Consider the following 26,563-nt stretch of genomic DNA (forward strand, 5'->3'; position numbering starts at 1 on the left):
TGAAAACTTGGGCCGAAGTATCAGCCCTCGCCATTTGTTTAGATCCAAGTTATAAGAAAGAGGCGAAATGAGCTTGCGGCAAAGAAGCGCAATCGGGAGCAGATATCATCCCGGGTTTTGCCGAATGTCTTTATTATTCAAAATCCATTCGTCCCAGGGTGATAATTTACATGCATCATATTTACCGACTACGCGAACTTATTCTCTCGGTGTCGCGAATCCTCGAGCCAAGCACTCAGCTCTATTGAAGCGGATGAAAGTGCATTCGTCGTCGTCTATATACCAGAGACCAACGTCAAGAATCCCCCCCCCCCCCCCCCCCCCCCCTTCCCACCACGTGTAGTACAGTCAAGTTCACCAACCGCGAAAAATGGGGTTGGTGAAAAAGATGTTTATTCCCCGCGTGGTGCATTCCTGCAGGGGGATCAGAGACCCCACGTGCCGGACAAAGAGTAAATTATCACCAAGTTTGGCATGAGAAATATGACGCTTCTTCCGAAAAGTATTCGGCAAACTTTTTTTTCCCCGTCACTGCATTAAAAGCTATATTACGATTTTGCGGTTGTGATTCACCGAGGGAACGATGCTTCGATGTATCTTCACAACGTTGACGTCATTTATATACTGTACACATTGATTGATTGCAATCTGGGACGGATACGACTTGACAATGACAAAACGTGTTTGTTATATGATGTCTTTTTGTACATATAAGTAGGCATACCGGGCTGATTCTGGATACAGATTCCCATACTGACATTTACCGACACTTATCGACACTTAGCCGAGACACAAACCTTCTGTAATGATCGACGGTAGGGTGTATCTCCACTCTGATTGACTTTATCGATCATTGGAACATTCAGTTGTCCAACGTAATCGGTTGTCCGATAATTACCGATCTAGTACACCTAATTCTACAAATCCGAAATTCCAACCCTAATCTCATACATAAGTTAAGGAACTGTAAATCAATATTAAGGCCGCTAGTTATCTTTGAATCGAGCCAATTCAATCGACTTTCAAGTAATTCTGGCATCACTGTTCGAACAGCGATTCATGACCCGACTATAAGATTTCTTGATAGATGTTAGCAGGGGAAATCCACCCCGTCGATCGGGAAGTTCCACCCACAGAATGTACGGACAAAGAGAGTGTTTTCTCGTATTTTCACGGAACATTGCCCCCGGAGTTCAGATTCCCAAATATCGTTGCAGAAGCGGGGAGGGAAAAGAAGTTAACTAAGTAGTGGGCAGTAACCTTAAATACTCGTTGCAGGTTTCGCGGGGAAAATTTACGGCCACTTTATATCTCGTCGGAGCTGAACGTTGCTGGAGAACATTGTGGGTAAATGACTGTGGAGGAGGGAGAAAGCTGTACGCGCATTGACTCCGGACTTCGACTGTATGAGTCACACATTTGGGGACCGATGAGCTTTCGAGTGCATATCGCTGGCTGATGAGAGTGCAGGCTCGACGATGATCGGAAGGGGAAAAATGTCAGGAGAAGTTAATACTCGTTTTGCCGTAAAGGTCGTCGAGATAAGTCCGGGAGCATTTTCAGGTCGCGAAGGTTCCAGAAGGAGAGAGAAAGGGAGAGTAAAAGAGATTTGGCAGGCTGAAGGACCTCCAACGAGAAAAAGCTCAGCTTGAGTTCGTATATAATGGTTATATAAGTATATAAAGAGTTTTCGTCGCGGTTACGCGATATCGCGTTTAGATAAGACGTCTTTCGAGTGATTAAGACGGCCGCCCTCCTGCCTTCTACAGTGGTTCTTACCTCGGTTCAGAGACGACTGAGATATAATCCGATTTAAGTCTTCAGCGGCTAAACGACTTCCAACTTCGAGTCCTTTCGATAAGATATACAAAGAACAAAGATACACGTGAGAATGAAAATACAAAGACGCCTCACCGTCTATTCCTGACGGTCATAAAACTTTTACCTCGATTTATTCTGCGGAGCACTTCATGCTTCGACGACGTTCCGTGCTGAAGGAAGTTGGTTGGTCGAAAATCGATGCTCATACTCGGTAATTTAATTACAAATCGATCGTACATTGAATAGCTGTTGAATTATTATATTTTCAGGCTACAAAGATCGCTTTCCTTCGATCCAGAATTGTGAACATTTTCAATTGTCGAATTAAATTCAATTCTTTATTGGATGCGGTCAAAAGCCAAAGTTTAAAAAAAAGTATGATACATGCTGCAGCGATTTTACAAACGAAAAATAAGAACGAGCGGCAACAAGAAAACAAGAACAACTCCATTACCATTAATAATGTTGATATTCAATGGGGTTTTCGAGCCTCCCGGGTTCCATAGTGCCGGGTGCATACCTGCATATATGTACCATAAAACCCGGAGATCAATCAGTCTTTATGACACCCATGGACTACGCCGTGAAATCCTCAACTCGAAAATCCTCTACTGGTATTTTAACGACGCCCCGATGGCAACCGACGGAGCAACACGACCCCGTGGATTAATTTACAGCTTGTTTTTAAGAGGGTTTGACTTGTCAGGGGTTTAATGGGGCTTTATGGGGATGCGCTTTTCAACCACACTCGACACTCTTCCCGGACCTTTTAACATTTTCATTATTTTTTATTCCATTTTTTCGATTACTTTCCACTGCCACACACTAAGAAACACGGTCAACTGCCAGGATCATTCGGTCTATTACGTCGCACATATGGAAGATTTTATATCCGGTAAAGGTCAATAAAAAAATACTTATTACATACACGGGGATGATAAAAATGATCGATCGATTAATCGTAAACTGTCGCTTTTCATTTCGAAAGAATAAGCAGAGCCCATCATTTGATCGAAATAAAAACCAGAAGATAATTGTTCATTTTTAGTTTGTTATTCCGTTTCAAAAAGCAGAACGATAAGTGCAGCTGAAGATAAATAAACCATCGAAGCGTGGTAGAGAAAAAAAAAAGAAACGAGAAACAAATCGATTTATATTTAGACTTCGCGCAAAGCTGCGAAAAGTATTCGCGTAGCGAAACAGTTGCGTTCGATTAATCAAATTAAAAAATAATTAAGTCCTCTGGTGGGTGGAGTAATTAATTCGCAGATTAATGCGCGATTACTTGGCAAGAAAAATAAGTCCATAAATTAAGTCGTTGGCTTTTCGCTCTCCCCGTTTCGCCACCACCCTCCTCCTACTTCGTCTTCCCGCAGCCGTATCCTTCCTTCCTCCCGCAGGATCCCCGGCAATATTTTCATTGGCGAACGAACTCTGCGTCGTTCGACGACCCGACTGGATAAGTTATTGCCCAAGAAACGCACTTTGCATTTCCTAAAACGATTACATTCTTCTGTGCCCGTTGTATGTGCGTATATTTCTGCTCTCTACCACCGGAATAAATCACTCAACTTTCTCGATTTCGTTTACCGTTTGCTACATACCGCCTCAAGAATACAAAGAAAGAGAGAGAGAGAAAAAAAAAAAAAGAAAAAACTAATCGTCACAGACGCCGACTGCATTTGTCACGCAATTTACGGACTTGCGATACCAAATTCCGTAGGTAAATCGTTTTCGATTAGATTACACATCGATCGTCGAAGAACTCTTGAGCTCTTCACATTCATTTTACTCTGCAGCTTTGAGCAAAATCATATTATATTATACCTTAATTCGAGTAAAGATTAATGAAAATATTCCTCATGATACCTAAGCGTCGTAATTATTCTGCGAGTGATCTTAACGACTTGCATTTTCGAAAAAAAGTATGAATTCTTCAATTCCCTGCCGCTGTCAGTTGCTTCAAAGTTGGCTTTAAACTCGCCAAGGGAACCGGAAGCGAGTTACGGCCGCAAAATTCGGGGCTGTGATATTGGCAAGGGGACAGCAACACGGTTAAGTAAACGTAAATCGAAACTGCTGACTGTATAACCTGCGGGAAGATTGAAAGACGCGGGACGTTTTTTTATGTGACACAAAGTAGCACTTTGCCAAATGATCCGAATCTTTTCAGAGCGCCCACCGTGCGAAAATCCCACCCGACCGATTCGGATCCCTGCCTGCTTGGCTATGCAGTTGCCACACGACCAAACGACCCAAAGCCAACTCAACCTGACGTCAAAAATCCCCCGTAACTCCATCCTGTGAATCATCAAGTAAATATAAAAAGATCCGCGCTCTCCGATACGCGAAACACAATTTATTCCTCGTACGAATTAAACATACGCATGAAGCACAAGATACGACATCAATTTTTTGCCTGTGTGAAAAATTTTTGAGATTTATCTTCAGCCATCTCCGCAAAACTCTCTTGTTTTAAGTAAGAACAAAATTTGATCACTTCGAACCCTTTGATTGTAAATCCTTTTTCCAAATAGTAATATTATAATATGAGCTTGCGTCATCCGTATTTGCTCGGAAGAATTTCTGTCACATAAAAATGATGCTGTTTCATGCTTAGTGTCCAACATCACTGGCACAAACAACATTGCATCTGTTACAGAGATTTGTTGATAAATTTTTCCGCTTCTCCTAATATTCGATTCGGTCACACTTGGCGTCATTTGTCCTCAGGCTTGGAAATCCTTTGACCTTGGATCTTGACTGGAGGATGTTCTCCTCCAGACATTCGACCGCGAATATCAGATCATCAGCTTTCCAAGCAGACGCGACGGTCTTTCTTGAATCGCGAACAGGCTGACGCGACGACCTTCGTCGGCATAAATATTAAACCAAAATGATACCAGGCGAGATCGCAACCCTAAGACCTTGCGCCGATGCATAGAAGAAGGATCACGCGGATTTACCGCAGATTCACCCCTCGTTCTACAATATCGCATTTTTCTCGTACGGGGGCGCGTGTATATTATCCAGCACCCTGCAGAAACGCTGTTATTATTTTACGCTCCACGCGAGGTTGAACAATACGCGAATGAAGCGTACGTGCTTCGAGGCGGACCTTTCAAGGGTGCGAGTGCGTATTTAAATCGATTTCGAAAGCCTCGCGCCAACTTCTTACCATGGGAGTCGCCCTTTGGCCCCGCGGCGCTCCTTCGCTCCTTTCAGACGCCATGCCTCGACCCCTCGGCCAAAAACTGACTGATCGAGTCCGCGACACTTGAACCGAATTACACACCCTCCGTATTTATACCGCATTAATCACATTTGCCACGCGGTATTTTAAAACGCCCTGTAGGCCTGCAACGGTTAAGTTATGGGCTCTCATGATACTCTGTCGAGTTCGACTGCGCAGGGGAAAACTCGGCGCTTGATCTGCGGCCTTGACAAATGGGAAGTAAAGTGAATTCCTCGAAATCAGAGGGGATTTTTTTTTTTTCTCCAAGTAGTTCGAAACGTATGGTGCTGGAAAAGCGGATTACTTCGGGAAGCTGCTGCACGAAAAATCAATACCTTTAATATCAAATCAACTACCTGCTTCAACAAATTTGTATAAAATAGTTTGTTTTTTTTCGGTAAAACGAGCTACGGTAAAGTGTAATCGAACGATTTCACTAAATTTCTAACCATTTTGAAATGACTTTAAATGAATCATAAAATTATTTCAGCAGTATAAATTCTTGTATTCAAGTATGTAAAAAAGATGTTAATTGTAGTCAACGAATTGGACAATTATTTCAGAATTAGTCAACTTACGACTTGTCTCGTGATAAAGCTAGTAAAAAAAATATCGATTTCGGACCAAAGAACCTCCTTAAAATTCCTGAAGAAAAACAAACCTCACACGATAAGGAAGCGCCAAAAAGTAAACTGGTCGCCGTGAGGCGATGCAGTAAGTTGGAAAGAAGCGTGCGGCGTTACACGAATGACAAGAACAAGAATAAGTAAAAGTTCTTATCATTTTCGTCGAGGAGTTGATTTCCCGTTGGAAAAGATATCGCGGTTTTGAAAGAGAAAATCAGAGTTTTACCCGGGTTTTCAAACTTTCTGTCCAAATCGGTGAATATTTTTCACAGCAACGAGATATTCCCGGTTCTATAACATTCCAAAGAAAAAAAAAAAATAGGACAATTAATAACAGAGGGGACTTTTGTCCGATTCATTAGCGGAGCACAAAAGTGGCTTAAAATAATTAAGTCTGCTGTGGATAATAGCTATTCTAATATCCTATTGTTGAATCCTCTGGATTTCTGATTCTCGGTTATTATCTTCATGCTCTCCCTCATTGTCCCCGGCGTTCCTTTGTTTTTATTTTATCATATTTTTCCCTCTCTCTCTCTCTCTCTCTCTCACTTTCTCCTTCCCTCTATCACCGCTTTCTCGGGGCTCGATATCTGCCATCGACCCCCGACTCTTCAGTCTGCTTCATTTAATTCTCACTGTTTTTGACTCCGGCTTTACCGCGCGCAGCGTTCTCACGTATTTCGTTTAATTTCTCTTGTCCTTGTATTTTTTTTTTCCTTGTTCATTTTTTATTTATTTTATTTTTTTTCTCAGCTTTTTTATCATCCTTCTCTCGCGATCCTGCGGCGACATGATTAACGTCGCTGTAGGTGAAGAACTCACCGAGTATAAGGATGACGACTACCTCACTCGCTTTCTGCCTCTCTCTCTCTCTCCCTCTTTACCTCTCTTTCAGGTATACTCGTTGGTTTCAAAGAGTAGAAGGCTGCCGGATGTTTGACGCACGGATAGAACGACGTGTGTCCTTTTTTCATCTCATTTACCCCCCCGCGGGCCTTTCATCTTCCGTATAATGTATAATATAATCTCGCGAGTTTAATTGAATTTTTCTTTATTATTATACGCGTGTGTATATATATATGCTGTATTTGATTAAAGTATATAATACAACGTCTTGTTTTTATTTTCACCCCCGCGACTCGCTCTTCTTATTCGCCGTTTCTTCTTCCCGTTTAAATTCTAAAACCAGACAGCATTCCGTCTCGGGATTCCCGGTGCAGAACGCCACGCGAAAGACAAAAGCCTCTTTTTTAATTATCGTTCGTATATACCAGCCAGGCGACACGTAGTACTTTGCGGAACTTTTTAATATTATGTAGATCCAAATCCCAAGTTAAATAAAGCATTCATAAATTCACTCGTCCGTGGAAAGAAAAATACATGCGCATATTTTAATCCACCCTCCGCCCGTTCATGATCCTTTTATCTTATTTCTTTCACCCTCCTTCTTCGGCTCCTGCCTCTCTTCGCCATAGGTATATTCCTTTGTCTCACTGCGCGATATCTCTTATCTTACGATGAGCCGAATTTCGTTCCCGCTCTAAACTCCTCGAATACAGTATCGAGTTATTTTTCACTTGTTTTTCATCTTCTCTTCACTCTCTCTTTTTTTTTCCACCCCCGTTCCCCGTTTCTTTTTTGTCCTACCGGGTTTGAGAGACCGCTTAAATTCAACGAGAAAAACTTATTATATCTTCTGTTTACTTTTCATCCTTGCCCATAGAACAGGGAGTTCCACTTTTTTTCCTCTCTTGTTTACATTAATCACTAAGCGATGAAAAATGAACGCGCCTCGCGGTAAAGAGAATTACTAAACTATGAACCACCCATTAAAAACTATACCCGACGGTACAGATTATACGTAGACTGAAAACGCGGGCTATAGATACCCCGCACTTTGTACTCGTTAAAAAGCACTCAAGACGGCTTGAATCGCGATAATCAATATGCAAGACGCAGAGTCCTTTTAAGGGGTGGAAAAAATGAATTATGCTTCAGGGTCGGCTCAGCTGTTGAATCGCGAAGAGTCGGCGATGCCATTCTCACTGCTAAAGGAATTCTAAATTCATACAAATTGCTCGACGAAGGTGAGCGACACTCTGCAAACATCTTACGGAATTTGGATTAAGCGCCATTGCATTAGTCCCGTTTCCTCTGCTTCCGATCACGCCCAACTGCCTCGCCCTTCTTAAGCTTTCCGTTGCATGAAAACGCCAATGGTCATTTACTCCATGGGAAACTGACAAAAACGACGTGCCTAAAACGCGTTGAAACTCATTAGAACCTGGAGCTGACCATTCATTGACCGACAAACAAAGCGGAAAAACGTATTGAACATTGGTAACAAAGTCTCAAAGACGAGGAAGATGAATCTCGAAAAGTTTTTAAAATCGACCTGTATGTATGCGTATTTACTAGGGTGTTTACAGAGAAATAAAAATTCTTTTCCTTCCAAACAGGTTCTAAAGTTTCGTTTAGACATAAAAATACGCCTGTTAAAATTCGAACTCTTAATATTAATATCAAGAGGTTGCGCATCGCACTTTTCTATTTTCCATAAAAATAACACGGTGTGGTTTTTGTTCCGTCTGGTTTTTATAAGAAGCTAACGATGCATCGTACAGAAAATTCACAGACATATTTTCGTAGATAACTGAACACCCTTCAAAAAACGTCTGTTATTATTTACTGATAAATTCACGCGTTCAAAAGTTATTTAAAGTAAAAAGTTATAAAAGGACCTTGAATAACTTTTGAAAGAGTAGATTTATCATAAAATGATAAGATACCTTTTTTTAAGAGCGTTCAATTCTCTACGAAAATATGTTTGCGAATTTTTTATACGACGCATCGTTAACTAGTTATAAAAATCAGAAGGAACAGAAACCATTTTTCCGATATTATCCTGGTGGAAAATAGAAAAAAAGTGGTGCGCAGCCTGTTAATGTTAATAACGTTAATATTAAGAGCTCTAATTTTAACAGGCGTATTTTTATACCTAAATGGAACTGTTGAATCTGTTTCGAAGAGAACAGTTTTTTTTTTTTTTTTTTTACACATATTCGACCTCATCGTTCATCTACCGCAGCAGCAAATGTTTGTTCGTCAGATTAACTCCACAAATTCTAAAGTATGAATCTAAACGTTCAGAAAAATTCCATCGATAGTTGCAGGTGCAACCGATAACCGGTGCATAAAGTGAAATATTTCAAGCGCATAATGATCAGGCATTGAATTCCATTATTCCAAAATGGGATCGCGGGTCATTACGAGCAGACAAACGCAACGAGCAGCCAGGTAATCTTTCGTCCACGGTTCCGTAAGGACAACCAGACACGGGTTCGTTATTTCATTATATCCAAGGAGGGGGGCTGTTAGTCTAAGCAGGAGCAGGAGCAGCAGCTGAGGCAGTAATCACCAGAGACAGGTTGCCTACGCGTTACGCAATGCGTTGTACCTACGTTATACACAGAGTTGCGCTAACGGTGCGTGAACTCGTTATTCTCGCGTCTGACCCCGAGTTCACACATATACCTACATATATATATGAATATACATAGGTATGTATGTGTGTATAATTGCCATAGTTGGCTGTTTCGCTCACCGCGTGACCTTAGCTACGTACCTCACTTCCACTTGATTTATCATTCCACTATTATATACCCCCCACCCCCCATTCGTTGCACATCCAGAAAGAAAACGCTGGATTCGCGATGCGGTTTCCCGAACACTTGTCAAGCGTGTAATCAGCACATATCTCAGCGTCACACGCGCAGATTGCAGCCTCTACCTTTCGACATGATACGAAACTCGGTTGATTGAATGGAATTAGAGAGTCCAGACACGGTGAGCCAGTGATTGTTCGGTTCGATCGATACCCTCTGATAATAGACGAAACTAGATCCATTCAACCGACCATGCCCAAGGCATAAATCCGTACACTGACGTTACGCTCTCCGATCATCCGTCTAACGTCCAACTTCCGTTACTACGCTGTTACGCAACTATTGTGACGTCCTTGAACCGGTATAATGCCTGGGTAATTATGGGGGTCTTGCAATATGGTGCAAAACAGCGTGGCGAACTCAGGTCGGATCCTTTGTAATATACATCGAAAAACAGCCGAAAATTTTGGAAATTACACGGAGTCAACTCGTCGAGGGCGATAAAATCGAAACGTGAAACGCAAGCTTGGCCTCACCTCTCATCGCCGTTTAATATAATATAATATACAAAACTTGAGGGTGAAAAATTTCCGACAATTATCAAGGCACACTCTTGACTCCTCGACACGGTGCAACCGGGGTATTTGCTTCTAATAATAAGGGATGGATGAAAAGTGGGTATAGGAGAATGCCGCGAGGGTGAAGAAGGCGGGGGCGGAGGCGAGGGGTGCGGTTTAATCAGAGGGCTGTCTGACGTGATTAACTTGAGTGAGTGTGAGGGTCGGGAAGGAGGTCCCTGTCATTCGGGCTGTTTATCATATCACCGAGCGGTGGCAAATTTTATGCGAACGTTTCCCGCGGTTTTCCTCGGCAAATCGTCGATTCTTTCAAGTAAAAATACGGTAAGAACACCCGGAAGAAATTCATTCGAATTTTATTTCCACTTGATTTATCATTTTTCAAAGCGGGATCTATGCATGTATGCATGTATCGAAAGCCCGCTGGAAAACTCGGAGGATCCTGACCCCTTTGCAGCGATTGATTGTCTGGCTGACGCCATTTGCATAGCCGAACGTTTTTGTTATTCGTGTGGAAGATCTCCCATTTCACGTCTCGCGGAGGATTTCCTCGAGTCGAAGAAGGAATTACGGAACCGCTGCAGGGAAATAATCGGAAGAACTGCCGGGTCTGGCAAATGCTTTATGGGTATTACGAATACCGTAGACGGTTGCGAAATCTCGGGCTAATTTAACCCGTTATTATAACGATAAGGCGGGTCGGTGGGAAACTCTCGAGAACTACAATTCTCTACTCTCCCTCTCTTTCTCTCTCTACGTCAGTCTCACGTCAGACGAGCTACGCCAGATGCTGCGGGGCTGAAATCTTAACGGTGCTGCGGACGTGAGACGTCATCGCCAAATAGTTCCCCCGGAACCAAGCTTCGAAACGGGGCCACACAGACGTCTAATTAACAATAATTTGCTAGATTTTAACCCGCGTTTCATCCCTTGCTTAAATCTGAATCTCCTGCACGAGGCAGAAATGAAAGAAAATGCGAAGACGAAGTGAAAGATGGAATTTACCGCACCGTCACAACGTTCTTTCGGAATTCTTCACCGCGATCCTGCACGTATTGTGAGAATTTTTCAATGAGATGGCGACGCTACGCGTCGCTACGTCAATCCCGGTGCAGCTGAAGCGACGGGGTACCTTAACAGATGACGAAATACATCCACCAGCTCGCAAGCTTGTTTGGAAATGGAATTCTGTTCGTCCTCTATCACTGTCGAAATTCAATCAATTTTTTGTTCCACGCGTACATGGATACCGCGTTTCGAAATTTTTAAGAGAAGAGACTGGAGTTCTTACTCTCGATGCAGCTGGCCTACACGATTAGCCTTCAATTCCGAATGACGCAAGGACTCACGCTTGCTTAGATCCGCTACTCCGGATTATCCAGGCGCACCGTTTCACGTCGAAATGAGATTTCTATTATGTTAATTGTCCGTCCTCGACGGAGAAGCAATGCTACCGTGTACTCGCAAGATACGAACTTCGAAGATTGAATAAAAGAGACGGAGTTTCGCGTCTTAACCCTTTGAATCACATGCGTTATTGCACCAAGTCAACTTTTACAACAAGTTAGTATTCTATGGTTCTTGAGGTTACTGATTACGAATCTGAAAACAGATTTAAAAAATTTAAGTTGATGGATCCAATATGGCGGGCGAAGATTTCAAATTTGATCGAATGCGGTTAAAAAATACTTTATGCAGGGATTTTCTCGGCTGCAGATTAGATTAGCTGTACTGAATTTGCAAAATCTAATTTCAGATTCGTAATCAGTAGCCCCGAAAATTCCTGGACAGAGTTTTTTCTCCGGATTCGATGGAATTTAAAATTTTCGTCCGCCATATTGGATCCGCCATCTTGAATTTTTGAAATACGATTTCAGATTCGTAATCAGCAGCCCCAATAACTTCTAATTTATATAAAACATGCATATGTTCAAAGGGATAACTTTCTCTGAAATGAGTTATTCCTTCAATTTCTACGATTTCTTTCAATCAATTTGTTTCTAACGATAATAATTTACATTGTGTCGCAATGATTACTCTCGAGTATTGAAAACCTGTTGGTAGGTTATCGGAAATAGCAAAACATCGCGAAGAAATATGTTTTCAAAGTTCTTTAATTATACAAAAAATGGATATAAAATATGGTGGTAAGAATACTTACCAAGTCACGTGACAAAAAAGTCAAGAACTAGAAGAAAAGAGTTGCAAATTTGTCAGTTCTGACTCACCATCGAAATTAGCCGAGGGTTTATCCATGCTTGCTGCATGTTGTCGTCCAGATAGCGTTTTGCGATTCTGGCGATCGTTTCCTGCGGCTCTTTCTTCTGGATCGAAACCGTGGCAATTGGAACGACATTCGCGTTATTTCTGAAACAGGTAAAAGAGAAAAAACTTTGTACCATCCAAAAAATACTATACTTATGCATATGTACACTGTGAGATCCTTGTTTTTCTCGCCATCAAGAGAAGAGCGATTTTCGTTCACAGATCATTAGCCATCGTTTTGCGGGATTCATTTTCGCCGCTTCCCGCAGGTTTATTCGGCTAAATCGCAGCGATTCCGAGACGATCGGTTCGCCTCGCTGCCGGCGGTGTTATCAATAATAGATCCCGATTGCAGTGCGGGATATTCCCCGTCAAGTTTCCCCCGTTTTTGGAACGCCGAAGAGACGCAGTTGCGTTCGCCCCGGGCAAATTCGTGGCCCCATCCTGCGGATCTTGAGAAGGAGTCGCGAGGGACCGGGAAACTACTCGTTTGCCATATACGCCTGTCATAATCCTCAAAGAGATAAGATTTCGGGAGCCTCGGGACAAACGAGAAACGAGACGGCGACCCCCGGAAATCGTAAAAATTCTCGCTTCCGATTTTATGAGAGATGCGCTTCAAACGGATCAAGTAATTGATGCGAAAGAAATAACGCCGTGCCAAATCATGTCCAAGTAAAGTTGTTTTTCAATTATTTATAATTCCGTTAAAAAATTCTAGGATGATACAGTTTCTGCAGCTTCTTCATTCTGACTAATTATCCATGGACGAAACTCTTTCGGTTTAATTCTTGATCTGCTCACCTTTGTAATTTTTTCATTTTGAATATAAATTTCAAGCACTTCGTCGTATTCAGTTCGGAATCTTGTTTCGCGAAAGGTCGAAACATATTCTGAAAAACAGCTGTACGAGACACCCGTTGCGTAATAATCCACCGTACCATGCATCATATTTTCCACGGAATACGCAGTTCGCTCTGCCTTTTGTGGCTACGCGATGGGAATAAGCGAAGCGTATATGCGCGTGATTGCGTCTAAATTATTCGGAATTACTCTCCTATAATCAGACTTTGATTACACAGCAGCCAGAGTCGAACTGTTTCAGAGGAGAAGAGCGTGCCTCGAGATGCAATGGTTATTCTAAACATAACTGAACCTCGTATTCACGGGCGATTATTCTCATCGCAGAAGGAGGGCAAGCTGCTCGTATTTCAACTCTTCGTGTATTCCTTTTTTCGGACAATCATACTTTACAAGCTGTATAAACTTTTAACCTACCTCACCATTTACGGCAACAGTCACTGATTTCTATCTCCATTGTAAAATTAAATTAAGAACGTCGGAATAAACCTTTGGACTGAACTTCTTCTTCGAGTAGTTAACGAATAACATTTTGCCGTGTGATTTAATGGATTAAATTAAAATTCTTCTTCTCTCTGTCCTTTCAAGTTATAATAATATCATACCGGCATTGAAATGGTCGAGCTAAGGATTCGTTGGCTCGCATTGAGCGCACACAAACGGCGAGAAAACGGTTCGCCGTCTAACGGCCAATTTTACATACGGTCAGGTTATGAAGGCTGTTTGTCACGAGTTAATTACGACTGAAGTTTGTTATGACTTGTGTCCAACCCGGGCTGGCTACCATTCGGCAAATGTTAGCTTAGGTTCGTCGGTTTAAATTATTACCAAGCTGTTTTGTGTTTCGCATTCAAACACCTAGGTCACCGTTTCAAACCCAGCTGCTGGCCTCTGCGCTCGGCGAAGAATAAATCACGCCACTCGGCGCCATGCTCGGCTCATTGGTCCGTTCATTCATTCGTTCATTCGTTCATTCATCCATTCATTCATTCGGGCATTCGTATCTTCGTTCGTTTATTTCGTTATTCAAAGCGGTCAGGGCCACTCAGAAACCAAGCTTGAAAAGCATCCTTGGAATTCAACCTGACGATCCAGAGAGAGGAAGAGATAGGGAGAGAGAGAGAGAGAGAGGGAGAAATGTCATTGCCACCAACTCCGGCGATACGAGACAGGCATTTTTACTCCTCCGATTTTTCCCGATCATGAATTATTGTCTATACAGTAAATAAAATTCCTATTTACCATTTCCTGAATATTCCTTAAACCCACTACTCAAAAGCGGCAACACGGAGGTAGTAGAAGTAAATACTGGGTACATATCCGACTCTTTTACACACCACAGTGGAAGCCAAGGCGAAGGCAATCTGGCCGGCACTCCTTCCACTGCAGGGAGGGATTCAAACTCACGTGTCATTAACTCCCACGCCCGAGTGGAACACAATGTTAAACGTTTAACGCCGTTTCTCGCCCATGGTTCAACGACGGAAATCTTGACCCCCTCAACTCTTTCTTCACTCGAAGTAGGGTCGTTTTTCTTCACTTTGCGCGAAAACAAAACGAACGAGGTTAGCTAGCAGGAATCATTATTTCTGAGTCTAATTACCAGCTGCCAGTTCCAGATTCAAACTCTAGTTTCCATATTCGTTCAAGAGTCGATCGAAAAATTAGGAACCGATGCTCGCGTCGAGAGAAAAGAAACAGAAATCGAAGAAATCGAAGAAATCGAAGAAATCGAAGAAATCGAAGAAATCGAAGAAAGCGCCATCAAGCCAGGATCACTTCCAGAGGTCAAAGGACGCGAGATCCTGGCAGGTAGGTGGATAGGCCGTGAAGCAGATGCGTGTGGATATACCTGGGATCCTGGGACCGGGCAAAAGCGTGGTCAGGTACCGGCGAGGCCTGCGGAGGACGCTAAATTACGAAGTTTATCGTCCGCGGGGTAATAAAATCCGAAGGGCCGATCGGAGGTGAGCTCCCGGTCCACGTGGTCAGCGAGTTCGATCCCCGGACAGGGTGAATGAATTGTGGGCATCCCCCCACGGGTTTTCGTCCATCTCTGGAGCGGTCCATGAAATATCGTCCGAGCTCGTTACCGACGCGGTATTTTCGGCTCCTCATTACTAGCCGTATTTATTTACGACGTACGCCATAGTCGGGAGAGAAGAAGACGAGGAATAAGAAGAGGAAGGAATAACGAAAGGAAGAAAGAAATACTCGCGGATCTTTCCGTGCGTGTTCGGCGTGTTAAAACACCGTCTCAGCTCGCGTGATATCTCGCCTCCGTAAAACCTGCTCGTTTATCTTTCGGCGGTTTAAACAGTTTTCACAGCCCGTCGACGCGCCGTCCATACACACCAAAATACCTCCGCTTCTTCTTCCTCCCCATCCCCTGGTTTTCAGGATCCTACGGCATCAGCCGAACCGATTGACAGGCGTCAGAGAAGTTCTCCTGTGAACGAGTGAAAGCGCTAAATCGCCTTTCTTTACCAGTTGGTTAAAATGACTCGGAACTAGCGGAAATTCGAACGGTTGCGAACTTATCCGGTGGCGCGAAATTTGAAATGAGAATTTTATCAACTGCGAATTGAGAGACTTGTCCGCGAAGGCTACCGAATAACAATCCGCGGGCATACTTTACTCGGCTCGTCATAAAGTAATTTGAGGCGGACGGTAGCTTTACGACGGACTTACCGTGCCTCATAGGCCCCGCGCTCTTCGAGCTCTTCTTTATTGAGTTTATAAGCCGTTTACGTGCCGTTTCACGCCGGTTAATGATCCTGCCTCGAGTTTTACCGGTCGCGAACTGGATGCGGCAACCTTTTCCCGGCGTGACAAGATCGGGTGAACCGAGTTTTGAGGTCGAGAGAATTGCAGAGAATAATAGGAATGATGCTGACGCCGTGAGATTGCGATAAATGTATCCTAAAGACGCGATTTAATGATCCATAACTTTGATGGGGTCTGAAAAAGCGTCGTACTTAATTGGAATGGATTCTTTCTCAAGTGGAATAGACTAAAAAAAAAAAAAATAGGAAAAACAAACTCAACGTTTTATTGATATGAGGAATAAAATGAAACCGAAAATATGTGAAGGTGTGGTATAAAATTCGGAACGACTATGCTCATAATTGATAAACGTGGGTTCGAACATCCCAGAATCTGGTTCTACAGATTTTTTTTTTTTTTACGTCTTTCAGTTACGAAGGAGCGTGAAGTATCGTTTGTAGGAAATTTATCTTGAATCAAAAGGCTTATGGTCCTACTTCAGCTCGCTGAGGTTTATTGCTCGGGTAATATAGTTTCGCAACAAAAGAAAGCACGTCGGCAGCGTGCAGGGTTGGTCGGCTCGTAAAAATTGAACATCGCCGAAAGACGTTTAATGGTCTGAGAGAAAAGTGGCTACGGTAGCTGGGTGAAAAAAAGGGGGAATAGAGAGAAAGGGAAAATCCCCTCCCGAGAAGAAAACGCGAAGAAAAAGTAAAAGAAAAGAAAGAAATGCGTAGTATAAGAGGAGAAGGTGGAAAAAGGAAAATGACACGCAGCTGTGACGCGAGGCTCGGTGTCGTTTGATACGACGATAACGAGCCAGATGAAGTCGTAACGGTTAAGTGCAGCAGCGGTGTGAAATTATACCCTATGCTCGACTTCCCTTCCTGATCCTCCTTTTCCCGCACCCGTAACGCGGCTCCTTGATGCACTTGACGCTTGTAATTTCCATCAGAGGCTCACCTTATTACCGATATCGAGCCGACGACGCGACGCGCAGGTAGAGAGACGGAAGAGAAGGATCGCCTTTTATTGGATCCACGATCCGTTATCTCCTCGTTACATCCAGAGACTGCGGAGCGTGCTTGCGAAGCTCGTCCATAAATTCAGGCATAAAAAACGTGGATAGCTTTCGCAGCTGTTGGACTTGGCAAGCGACTTCGCAGCGTTCGCCACTTTATTCAATTTGCGGGAGTCGCATATTTCGAAATTGAAAGACCGGAGTTCTTCGAGTCATCCGCGACTCCTCGACGCATTGTTATAATACGTACAATCCCCCGACTTGGTCAGTCTGCACACTGCTGGATTTCGCCCGACGCGCTCCGCTCCACACAGTCGGCGTTCCCCGGGCGTTTACCGCAGAGATTTAGGTGGCTCCCCAGTGATTTGTGGGCCCATTGTTCTCCTCGAGCGGCCAACTAAACTAAAAACTGGGCTACCGTCTAACCGAGGCTAACCTAATGGCCTTCGATTTTCGCCACCGCGGCTCTTGCACTCGCAGAAAACGGCGATGAATCGCGAATCTCTCTGCAACCAAGTGTGAAATTATCAAATCCTGCCGAACTTCGATAAATCAGAGCATAAAGTTGTTATGATAAATCTTTCCTCGTTTAAATTCCCCCGCCTGACCACATATGTTCATCACGTTCGGATAATATATCGACGGTTATCCGGTCTGTACAAGTGCCGAGCACGCGGCGACATGCCGCGATCGCTTTCTTTCCCTCCCTTTTCTTTTTTTCTCTACTAGAAAATTGTTTTCAGGGATTTATCGTTCGTGTAGTATCAAGATCTGGTATCTCTATTGAGAGATCAGGAATCTCGCTGAGAATGCTCGGAACGGCACCTCGGCCTCTCCATCGAGACAACGACGTGTGTAAGGAAACTCGAAGGACCATGGAATGCCTGATCGGTATCTGAAATCAGGAACCATCCTATCGACAAGATTATTATTTTTCCAGCTAAATTTTCCGACTCAGCGATCAGTCAGTCAGTGGATCGCGGCTGTTGTAGATCAAGCTCCGCGAGTCCGGCAGGAAAGCTCCTCGCCCATCGAGCTGTCGAACGAGAACAAAGAGGAACTGCACCCTGGTTTATATTCTATTAGCAGAGTATCGGGACACAATTTTATATCTCGCATCGCTGCATCTTTAATGGCAACGAGCTGTGGCGACGCAGCGGTGCATTGGTCCAGCACTGAAACGAGCGACGCATCGCCTGCAAGTTTCCCTTTCTGAGAACCCAACGAACTGGCTCCGGGCTCGCATGGAGAGCTTCGTTGTCTCAGTTCTCTTCTCCTCTCCTCCATCCCGCGCCATCTCTGCCTTCCAGCACTTGCCGCAGTTCCGTCGTCGGCTCTTCTCTTACAAATGGACCCGTCCGAGGACAGAAGGAACGACGAGACGCGTCGAACGACAGACGAGAGGCAGCCTGCGTTTGGCTTTCGGCTCTCCTTGTCATCGGATCCACTCCGAATCCTTTGGCGCATACAAGAAAAAAAGACGCAGGTGATGAGGAAGAACTACAGTATCGGTATTACCCAATCATCGCTGGCCAAATGATCGTCGTCAGCTCTCGAGGTTCGGAAAACCTCATGGAACAGGGTCACCGATATGGTCTCCATACTTGTTCGGTACTGAATTCACGGCGATACTTTTACAACCACGCAGTGACTGTAGAGTGGCGATTTTTCGGTGGCGAAGTCCGCGCACAAAGCGAAACCACCCCAAGACGTTTAATTGCAGAAATCCCTCGGCGTGAACCGCAGCATCGTTTGATCCCGTGGCGCAGAGTGAATGCGAACCAGTCGCGCGCCGCGACCTCGTTATCGAGGATTAAAACTCATCTTCGAGTACGTCGAGGGCCGATCTACACAAACGGGTTGTATGAGTCGTCGGTCCTTTTTGTCTTGAACCTCGTCGACAAAAGCCCGGGAGATGAGACCGATAACGACGTTATGGTTCGCATGGTTATCTGATTGTCCAACTTCTATATCAGAGATACCCATACACTACCTGCTGGATCACCGGCATCTACCGTACATGCATCGGCTTTACGGCTACGTTGCTGCAGGTTCTCGATTGCCGGATTAGATACAGTTCAATGTGAACCGAGCAATCGTGTCTAATTAGTTGCGATGATCTTGATTAACCCGCCGCTGTTTCACCGCTCTCTACGCATAGTGAACTCTACTCGACGTAGATACGATTTTACTATCAGATTTGATCAAATTTAATCTACACCTTTCGGAGCAGTGGAAAGTTCAAAACTAATAAAACAATGGACTTGGAGAGTAGAATGTCCTTGGACCGTGTTCTCGATCAGTGCAACTTGATGAAAAATTCAGGATGTTAACGTGCCCTCCTTGATTCCGATCTCCTGGATTCGTCTCGTATCTCCCAAGGCTTCATCTTCGCTGGTGACAGTCGGACCGGGACAGGAGGAAATCGCATGTGCAGTGAATTCCATATTCCCCTCGGTGAATTCATGCTTATGAGTATAGAACGAGCGGTGGAGAAACGAACCCTCCGGTTAATATTATGATAATACACTTATATTCGTATGCAATGAGGGTGTTGTTACTGGAGGCGTTTGCGAAACCGGCTGGGGTCGCGTCCCGGTATCTCGACGAGCGTCTCGGAGCTAAACACACGTCCTGTATAACGTAATTTTATCGACACTTTAACGCACTGGATGCTACGGAATGTCCCTTCCGTCGAAGGGGAGCTGTCAAAATCCATTATTTCGATAGGTGCGTAGTTGTTTGGTTAAGATGGTGTTAATTCAGTGAATTGAAGCTACTCTCTGCCATCTTTAATACCCTCATAGTTGAGGTAATTATAAATTTTGCTGTAACAACAACTAGCTCCGCTATTTCGTCAAGTTCTGTACGAACCTTTGGATGTAAAATAAACTGAAAATCGCTGACGATTCACTTGGTCCTGACGTTCAGGGGAAAATAAAATTGGGAACCTTTGGTAGCTGGGCATTCGAAATCGATCAACAGGATCAAACCGAATGGTCAGAAGATGAAAAACGGGGGTAAAGACGAGATAAAATTTGTTAAAAATTGGATGAAACCGTCGGCGAGGGGAGATAAATCGTTACTGAAACTCGCAGTCTACACGGCCGGTCCTACGTTTCTTAAAGAGGATGTCGTCGCGCTTCGACAAACAATAAATGTCTGCGCCTACTCGTCTACGGATACATCCTCCTTTCAGCCTCTTCCCCTTCGAACCCTGGAGCGCTCAAATCGCTCCTTTCGGCTCCCTCTCGACCGATAAGTGCGTTGTCTTGTCCTGCAGTGGCGTCGGGAGTGTCCAAATTTCCATAAACCTCGATGGCTCGCCGATCGCTATGAGCTCCACCAGGATTCATCAGGCATCTTCGGGCTCCACGACTTTTACCGTTGCAAAAAATGTTTCCACTTAATCGAGGTTCTCTGTACTTTTGCCAATCCTGTTTCGAGATCTGGGAAAATGTATGGTAATGATTTTATCGGTATCTAACATCGCATGTACCGCTGAAATTGGGATCTGGTCCATTATTGCAGTAGCTTGAGAAGTGAAAAATGTCGGTGAGAAGATATTTGAAAAATACATGGTTAACTGGGATTCCTCAGTAGCTGAAGAATGTTTTTTTCTGGATTGTGATTACAATTGATTTTGAAGCCGAACCTCGACTGGCCTTGGAATAAATTTTTCAATTTCCTCCATCTCACCAAATAATTCTTTTCGTGAAGCTTTCTTTTTCATCCGTAGCGTCAGATAAAACTTCAGGCAAAGTGATCGCGTCATTGATTGATAGAAATCGTGCCCCGGAATTAATTTACGAAAAATATTCCCTGTGCCTGCATGGGTTACACGGAGCTTTTTATGGGTTAGCTCGTAAACAATCGATGAATATGGATGCGGTTCGTCCCGAGCTTCGAGCCTCGAACCTGCTGGATGTGATCTCCGCAGATACATGCTGCTAGAATACTCTGCTGCAGACTAGGCAGCAGCTGAAACGTGCCCCACTTATACTACACTTCGAGAATATCGCTGCTGGAATCTATAAGAAACCTCCTGGGAGTTAAGCTCCCCCTCGTTTTCCATTCTTTCTAAAATATGATATCGCAGTAGTGAAGAATCCTCGCTCCGATCACTGTCTTGAATTCGTCATTCTTCGTTGTTTCAAGCTTATTTTTTTCATGTATTGGAATCTTTTTACAGCAAAAGCTGCATTAATGATAGAAAAAATTGACAATCCTTTACTGCAAACATCGTCCTATCTTACACAACTGACCCGATTACACCTGACATTACAGATGCGGTATCGTCCATTAGGGTTTCATCAATTTTGAGTACTACGTTCGAAGCACGCTCTTCTCCCCCATCTTACAACACCTCTCAACAGCCTGACCGACTCGAATCTACGCACCATGAAAATTTAAGTGCCTTTTAATCGACATGAATAAAGATCGACGATCAGGTGTGCAGGTCAGGCGCGTCGCTTAAGACACACACGTGGACGCGGAAGCTATAATAACGGTATAACGGCGTACGACGAATACACAATCGACGACGAAGCTCATAAACGGGGTTTCGGAAAAATCGTCGACACCTACAACGAAGGTGCCCGTGCAGGGGTCCTGAAACACATTACGTATAATATATAAATTTATTCCGTAATATCGCTAGGACTTCCTCCATTGTCCCGCAACTCATGATCCTTTATCCCTCGGCTCCTCAGAACCTGCGCACTGTCACTGTTGCTCAAGAGAAGGTATCACCTTCCGCACCTACGTATTACGGGCCCGTTTTCCCGGACCGCATCCCAGCCACCCAGGAATCCTAGCGCCTTACCGCCCGCCGCGAACATTTTCATAAAGTCCCTCATAAAACACTCGTGCGTAGATAAAGCGTCGGGTAACCTGGCGCAGGATCGACTCTCCGTCTCCTTTCCTCCTCTCGTAGGATCGGTAGGAATTTCTTCGACTTAATCCCCCACCCGGGGCCTTTATTGCCCATTCATAAAGGTGTGAATCCATGCACGGTACAGGGGCGTTAATTATGTTTTATGATAGCTTCAGCCTCGGGAACTCGGCGGAAATGGATACCGCGTTTGAACCAAGCGCGGGCGTTTTATCTCTGATCAGGAACCCTCGACTCGACTTTTTTGATGAGTCGAGCTTCGCCCATCCTGTTTCCTGCTTCCACCTTTCGCAAGAACTATTAAACGGACAGTCCGTTCTTTGTTTACCACGCGACCACTTCGGGAAGTCGAAGCTGCTCCCATACTCGTAGGTCAAAGTTTACGGAACGCGTTATTACAGTATCTCCGTCGTTATGATCAGGTGCGATTGCGTTTCTATATTCTGTTGAATTTTTGCCACTTCCAACCATTCTTACATTCCAAATCCACCGGGTATCGAATGTCGGACTCGACCTCCCTACACACTGATGCAACTCTTGAGCTTCGATAAAATATTGAGTATTTTATTTCACACTGTAGCCACCGATTATCCGAAGTATTAATAAGCCGTGTGATATACGATCCTCTAGCTCGGCTGCAGCTGGGATTAGAAATTAATCGGACTTCCGGTTTCTCATGGCCAGTCAATACTTACAGTGATATTTCATTTCCAGCTGGTTTTCCGAATTAAAATTCAAGGTGTCATAGGCAATCGATGAATTCAAGTACGATCACTGAGTCTGGTCAGGTTCCGACTTCGACTGAACCCGTCAAACGAATAAAAAAGAAATATTCAAAGATGGCGATGGTCAAAATCTGCAACATATTGGATCTTGACGACCTAATGTCAAGAAAAAATATGCATACAATCGTCAAGAAGAACGGGATATGTTTTACATAGAAGATCGTTTTCAGATACGCGAGCGTCTTAAGGATCATCAGAGAAAGTGACGGAGAGTTCGAGAGGAAGCGCAGGTGTGTCGTGTCAGCGCAGCAGGGATTCGTGTAGGCGAGTTGAAGCGACTATTCAAAGCCTAAGTAAAAGCAAGGATGCAGAGAGCAGCGCTAATTGCAGATGCTCCTTCGCTCGAAGATTCACCCAAGCTTCGAAGATTATTGACTTTGTTGGAGTTCCCGCGGAAAGTGTTGCGCAAATTTTGTGTGGAACATTCGTTTCGAATCCAAGTGGCAACCTGCTTCGTAAGCGTGGTCGGTCAAGGATCAGCTCGTCTATCCGTCTCTCTATCATCGTTGGATAAAATCGATGCCCAGAGGCCGCGAGAGGAGCGCGTATGACCGTTCGGTCCTCGGTGATGTTGATGGATAAGGAGCCGGGGGCGTGCTGAAGCGTGATTTGTCATCGTGGGTACAATACATTCCGCTAGATGCTTGGCATCATCCGAACAAAGATACGCCCCACCGTTACGGTTATGGGAACCGATATCTGCCGGACACTGCTCGCCGTGCCGAGCCGCGGGACGAGAGTGGATTCTCGCCTTTCCTCCTCTCACGCGCCTCTCTCGCTTTCCTCCGCAGTGGCGACACACGGCAGTCCGGGTCGTTGGTTCTATTGTGAACGATACCGAAACCGCGAATTTTTTGCTCGTTGATAAAATATATTAGATATATGCGAATATATAGCCCCCGAGGTTCTGGTAAATGCGCGTGGAAACGATTTGCGGGTTTTGTCGCCTGAGAATCGTACCCATCGACGCGGTGTATGTGTGCACGAGGATTTACCGAAACTAGGTCGAGATATAAAAATGATAAAAACTTGAGCTGGGCTGAAAGCTATGCTCATGCAGATTTGATGGTATTCCAATGTCGCCTCTTTTATTCGAAACGATACCGCAGGAGTTATGGATACTTCTTCGGTAACCTGTAGTTTTTTTTTCACCTTTACTCAGAAGATAATTATCGGAACTAAAAAAATTCTCAAATCTAATGGGCAGCTCTCCACCTTCGACCAACTTATGAATTCTCCTTCTTATTGTTAGACAAGCATCAGCGACACTGAAAATCGGCTATCATACATTTAGCTTTCCCCCCTTAAAATATTCTGCTTATTTGCTCGGTAAATTTGAAGTCCTGTGTTACTTGATTCACGTGCTGAGATGGAGAAGGAGTAGTCAAACGATTTCAAGTACTTATGATCAGGTAGTAGATAACTTGCACAATATAGAAGGTATACGATACCGAGGCCGTATATCGATATATGTTACTGATTTCGAAAGCAACGAGGCTTGATAGATCCACTTTAATAACTCCGGTGTCTTGTCGGTGCTAGAAGCGACGACCTGCTCGTGATCCGTTTTCGATATTAATGATCTCAGTAGTAACGCCTTAGGTGGCGTTCCAATTAGATGTACCCGTTTACTTTTACTGCAGTTATCCACACCTTTGAACCCCACGCTCGTAATTTACCCCTTTCTGTTACTTTGTCGTCATTTTCAACGCAAGCCACGATAAGAACCGGACATTAGATGATCAAATAAGAAGCTTGGGAAATATTTGAAGCACACTGTGATTCACTGTGAAAAGGATGCACGTTTCGAAAGCTCTACTCGGGTTGGATGTCTTCTTTTGACGCAAGGACGCTGATTCTGTCTGAAAGAACAAATCCACTTCTGAAATCTGAAGTATCTCCATCAACGATTTTCCGTCGAACAGTCTTGTGAGTATACATTGAATGAGATATTTTTCTCTGATCCCATTGACCAAACGTGCGCGTGTCTTTCTGACCTCGACAGAGTTTTATTTTTTTTCATCCCAAAACGCTTTCAAGGTTCGGTGAGGCAGCTGTGAGCTGCGATTAACGAAAAGCTTGCTTTTCCGAGCGTGAACTTTCCGGTGAGCCCGAAGAGTGGCTGGGAGGAAAAATAAGAGGACACAAGAGGACAGAGGATCCAAGATGAAGGCGAAGGCGTAGGCGGTTGGAAGAAACGCCTTTCTGACCCACTGACCGAATGTAGCCGCGCAGCCTCCCCAAGGATCTTTTAGGAGGCGATCTTCCGTGATTAAACACGACCTCAGATCCTCCGAGCGTAAATTCTACGACGAACCAGATCCAAACGGCAGTCCCTCCGAAGATTAACCCTCGTAAATAACGGAGCGCCGAAATGACGAGGACTTCGATCCGCGACATCCGACCTAAGGCTCGTTCCAGGTTATCGAATCAAGTCGGCTCCCTTGTCGAGGAAAGGTCACCGTTCCACGGTGTCTTGGGACGTATATCGAGTATGTCGTGAGTATATCGAGTGTGTGACATTTCGGGTCATAACTTTGCTTGACCTTTTTTCTGACTATGAACTGTTTCAGCCGTGGTACGTGTCGAAAAAGTTCTGGGACGAGGTTCGAAAATACGTGCAGAAACAAGGACGAAGGAGTGGAGAAAATCTTCAGAGAAACTATCAAAATATTACGAATGAGTTGCTGGGCGAGATCGAAGCTGAGCTAAGCTAAGCGTCTGGCAAAGCGAAGTCACGTTTCGGATTGACAATGAAAAATGATGGCCCTGCCGATAACTCGGGCGAGTCTTTCGTCTCCGCGAGCTCGTTCTCATCCCCCGTCATCGAAGGTTGTGAAACCTCGAACCTCTGTCATCCGGAATAAAGGGTACAGAGTGCACGTTGAAGGAACATGAGAATCGAGGAGGTTGTGGCTGACTCTATGGGCACATTGTGGATCACACCCATCTTATCTGATGCATTTCAAATGTCAAATTGTTGGCTAATAGATCTTTGCATTACTTTCGATCCGGAACGTGACGTCGAGGTTATCGCTGTGTGTACATTCTTGTCCATAACGTGCGCCACACCGCGATAAGCGCGACTTTCACTCCATTTCAGATTTTTTCGTATCAAGAGCAGCCTTTTGCTTCCGTTCATTTCTCAACGACAAGTCAACAGACGATATTACCGGACAATAGGGTATCGCTTAAAGAAAATTGTCTGTCAGCTAGAGTCATAAATTTCACGTAATTGATGATTATGTATCCACCATGCGGTGATTATACATGAGCAGGGGCTTAATAGCCTTCAGTAGATATTTTAGGATACGATATTTAGTTAATTGCTTGTCAAGCCACTACACCAAGAGCTATCAGGCCGAAGGTACAGCCGCTTGTTTGAATCTCATCTTGCCACTCGATCAATTAAAAGTAATTAAGATTTCCTAGCACCTACGGGCAGCTCAACTAGAACCGTAATCACTGGATGTACTTGATTTTTGCGAAGTAAAAGATGACTGCGATTGCTTCATACCAATTGTACTGCCAAAATCAAACAACGGTACTAAAATAATCGCAAAAATTGTCAGGTACTGCCCTACGAGGTCAATAAGTATCGGTGATGGTTGCACACATGCTGCTGCTTAAGGAAGTCAAACTTATGGTACTGAGATAGTTTTCATTACCTTATCGTCGCGGAGTGAATGCACTGCGTAGCCTGAAGAGAGCAATTTGTGCGTTAGTTTACTCTGGAGTCTAGAACCCAGCAGGATCATACCGCTAACATGACAGGTACGGTCGTGTTGTTACATAGAGTCATTAGATGGCCGGTAGAGCCCGAAGTAACTGTATCGATTAAAAGGCACCGGGTAACACGGAGGTACATTTACTACGCGTACAGAACCTGGTCACCGCCAAGTGCAGGCATAAGCAATTGTTGTACAGACGTTCGTAGAGTTTTCCAGGTTCCAACAATCTGTTATAATTTAAAAAAGGTATAGATTCAATGTACGGACTTGGAATGGTACCTAATCATCTTCGTATCTGGAGAAAAATGAAAGCAT

At 44.2% G+C, this 26,563-nt stretch overlaps 1 protein-coding gene across 1 annotated transcript in view; it reads right to left on the reverse strand.

Moving 5' to 3' along the window:
- Window positions 1-26,563, reverse strand: part of LOC107217886 — a 309,627-nt gene that overhangs the window by 218,080 nt on the left and 64,984 nt on the right. The window contains exon 4 of the mRNA XM_046735990.1: window positions 12,154-12,292. Coding sequence (XP_046591946.1) covers window positions 12,154-12,292 — 139 coding nt within the window. The remainder of the gene's footprint in view (window positions 1-12,153; window positions 12,293-26,563) is intronic.

Source organism: Neodiprion lecontei, chromosome 3, assembly GCF_021901455.1.
Source record: "Neodiprion lecontei isolate iyNeoLeco1 chromosome 3, iyNeoLeco1.1, whole genome shotgun sequence".
Lineage (NCBI taxonomy): Eukaryota > Metazoa > Arthropoda > Insecta > Hymenoptera > Diprionidae > Neodiprion > Neodiprion lecontei.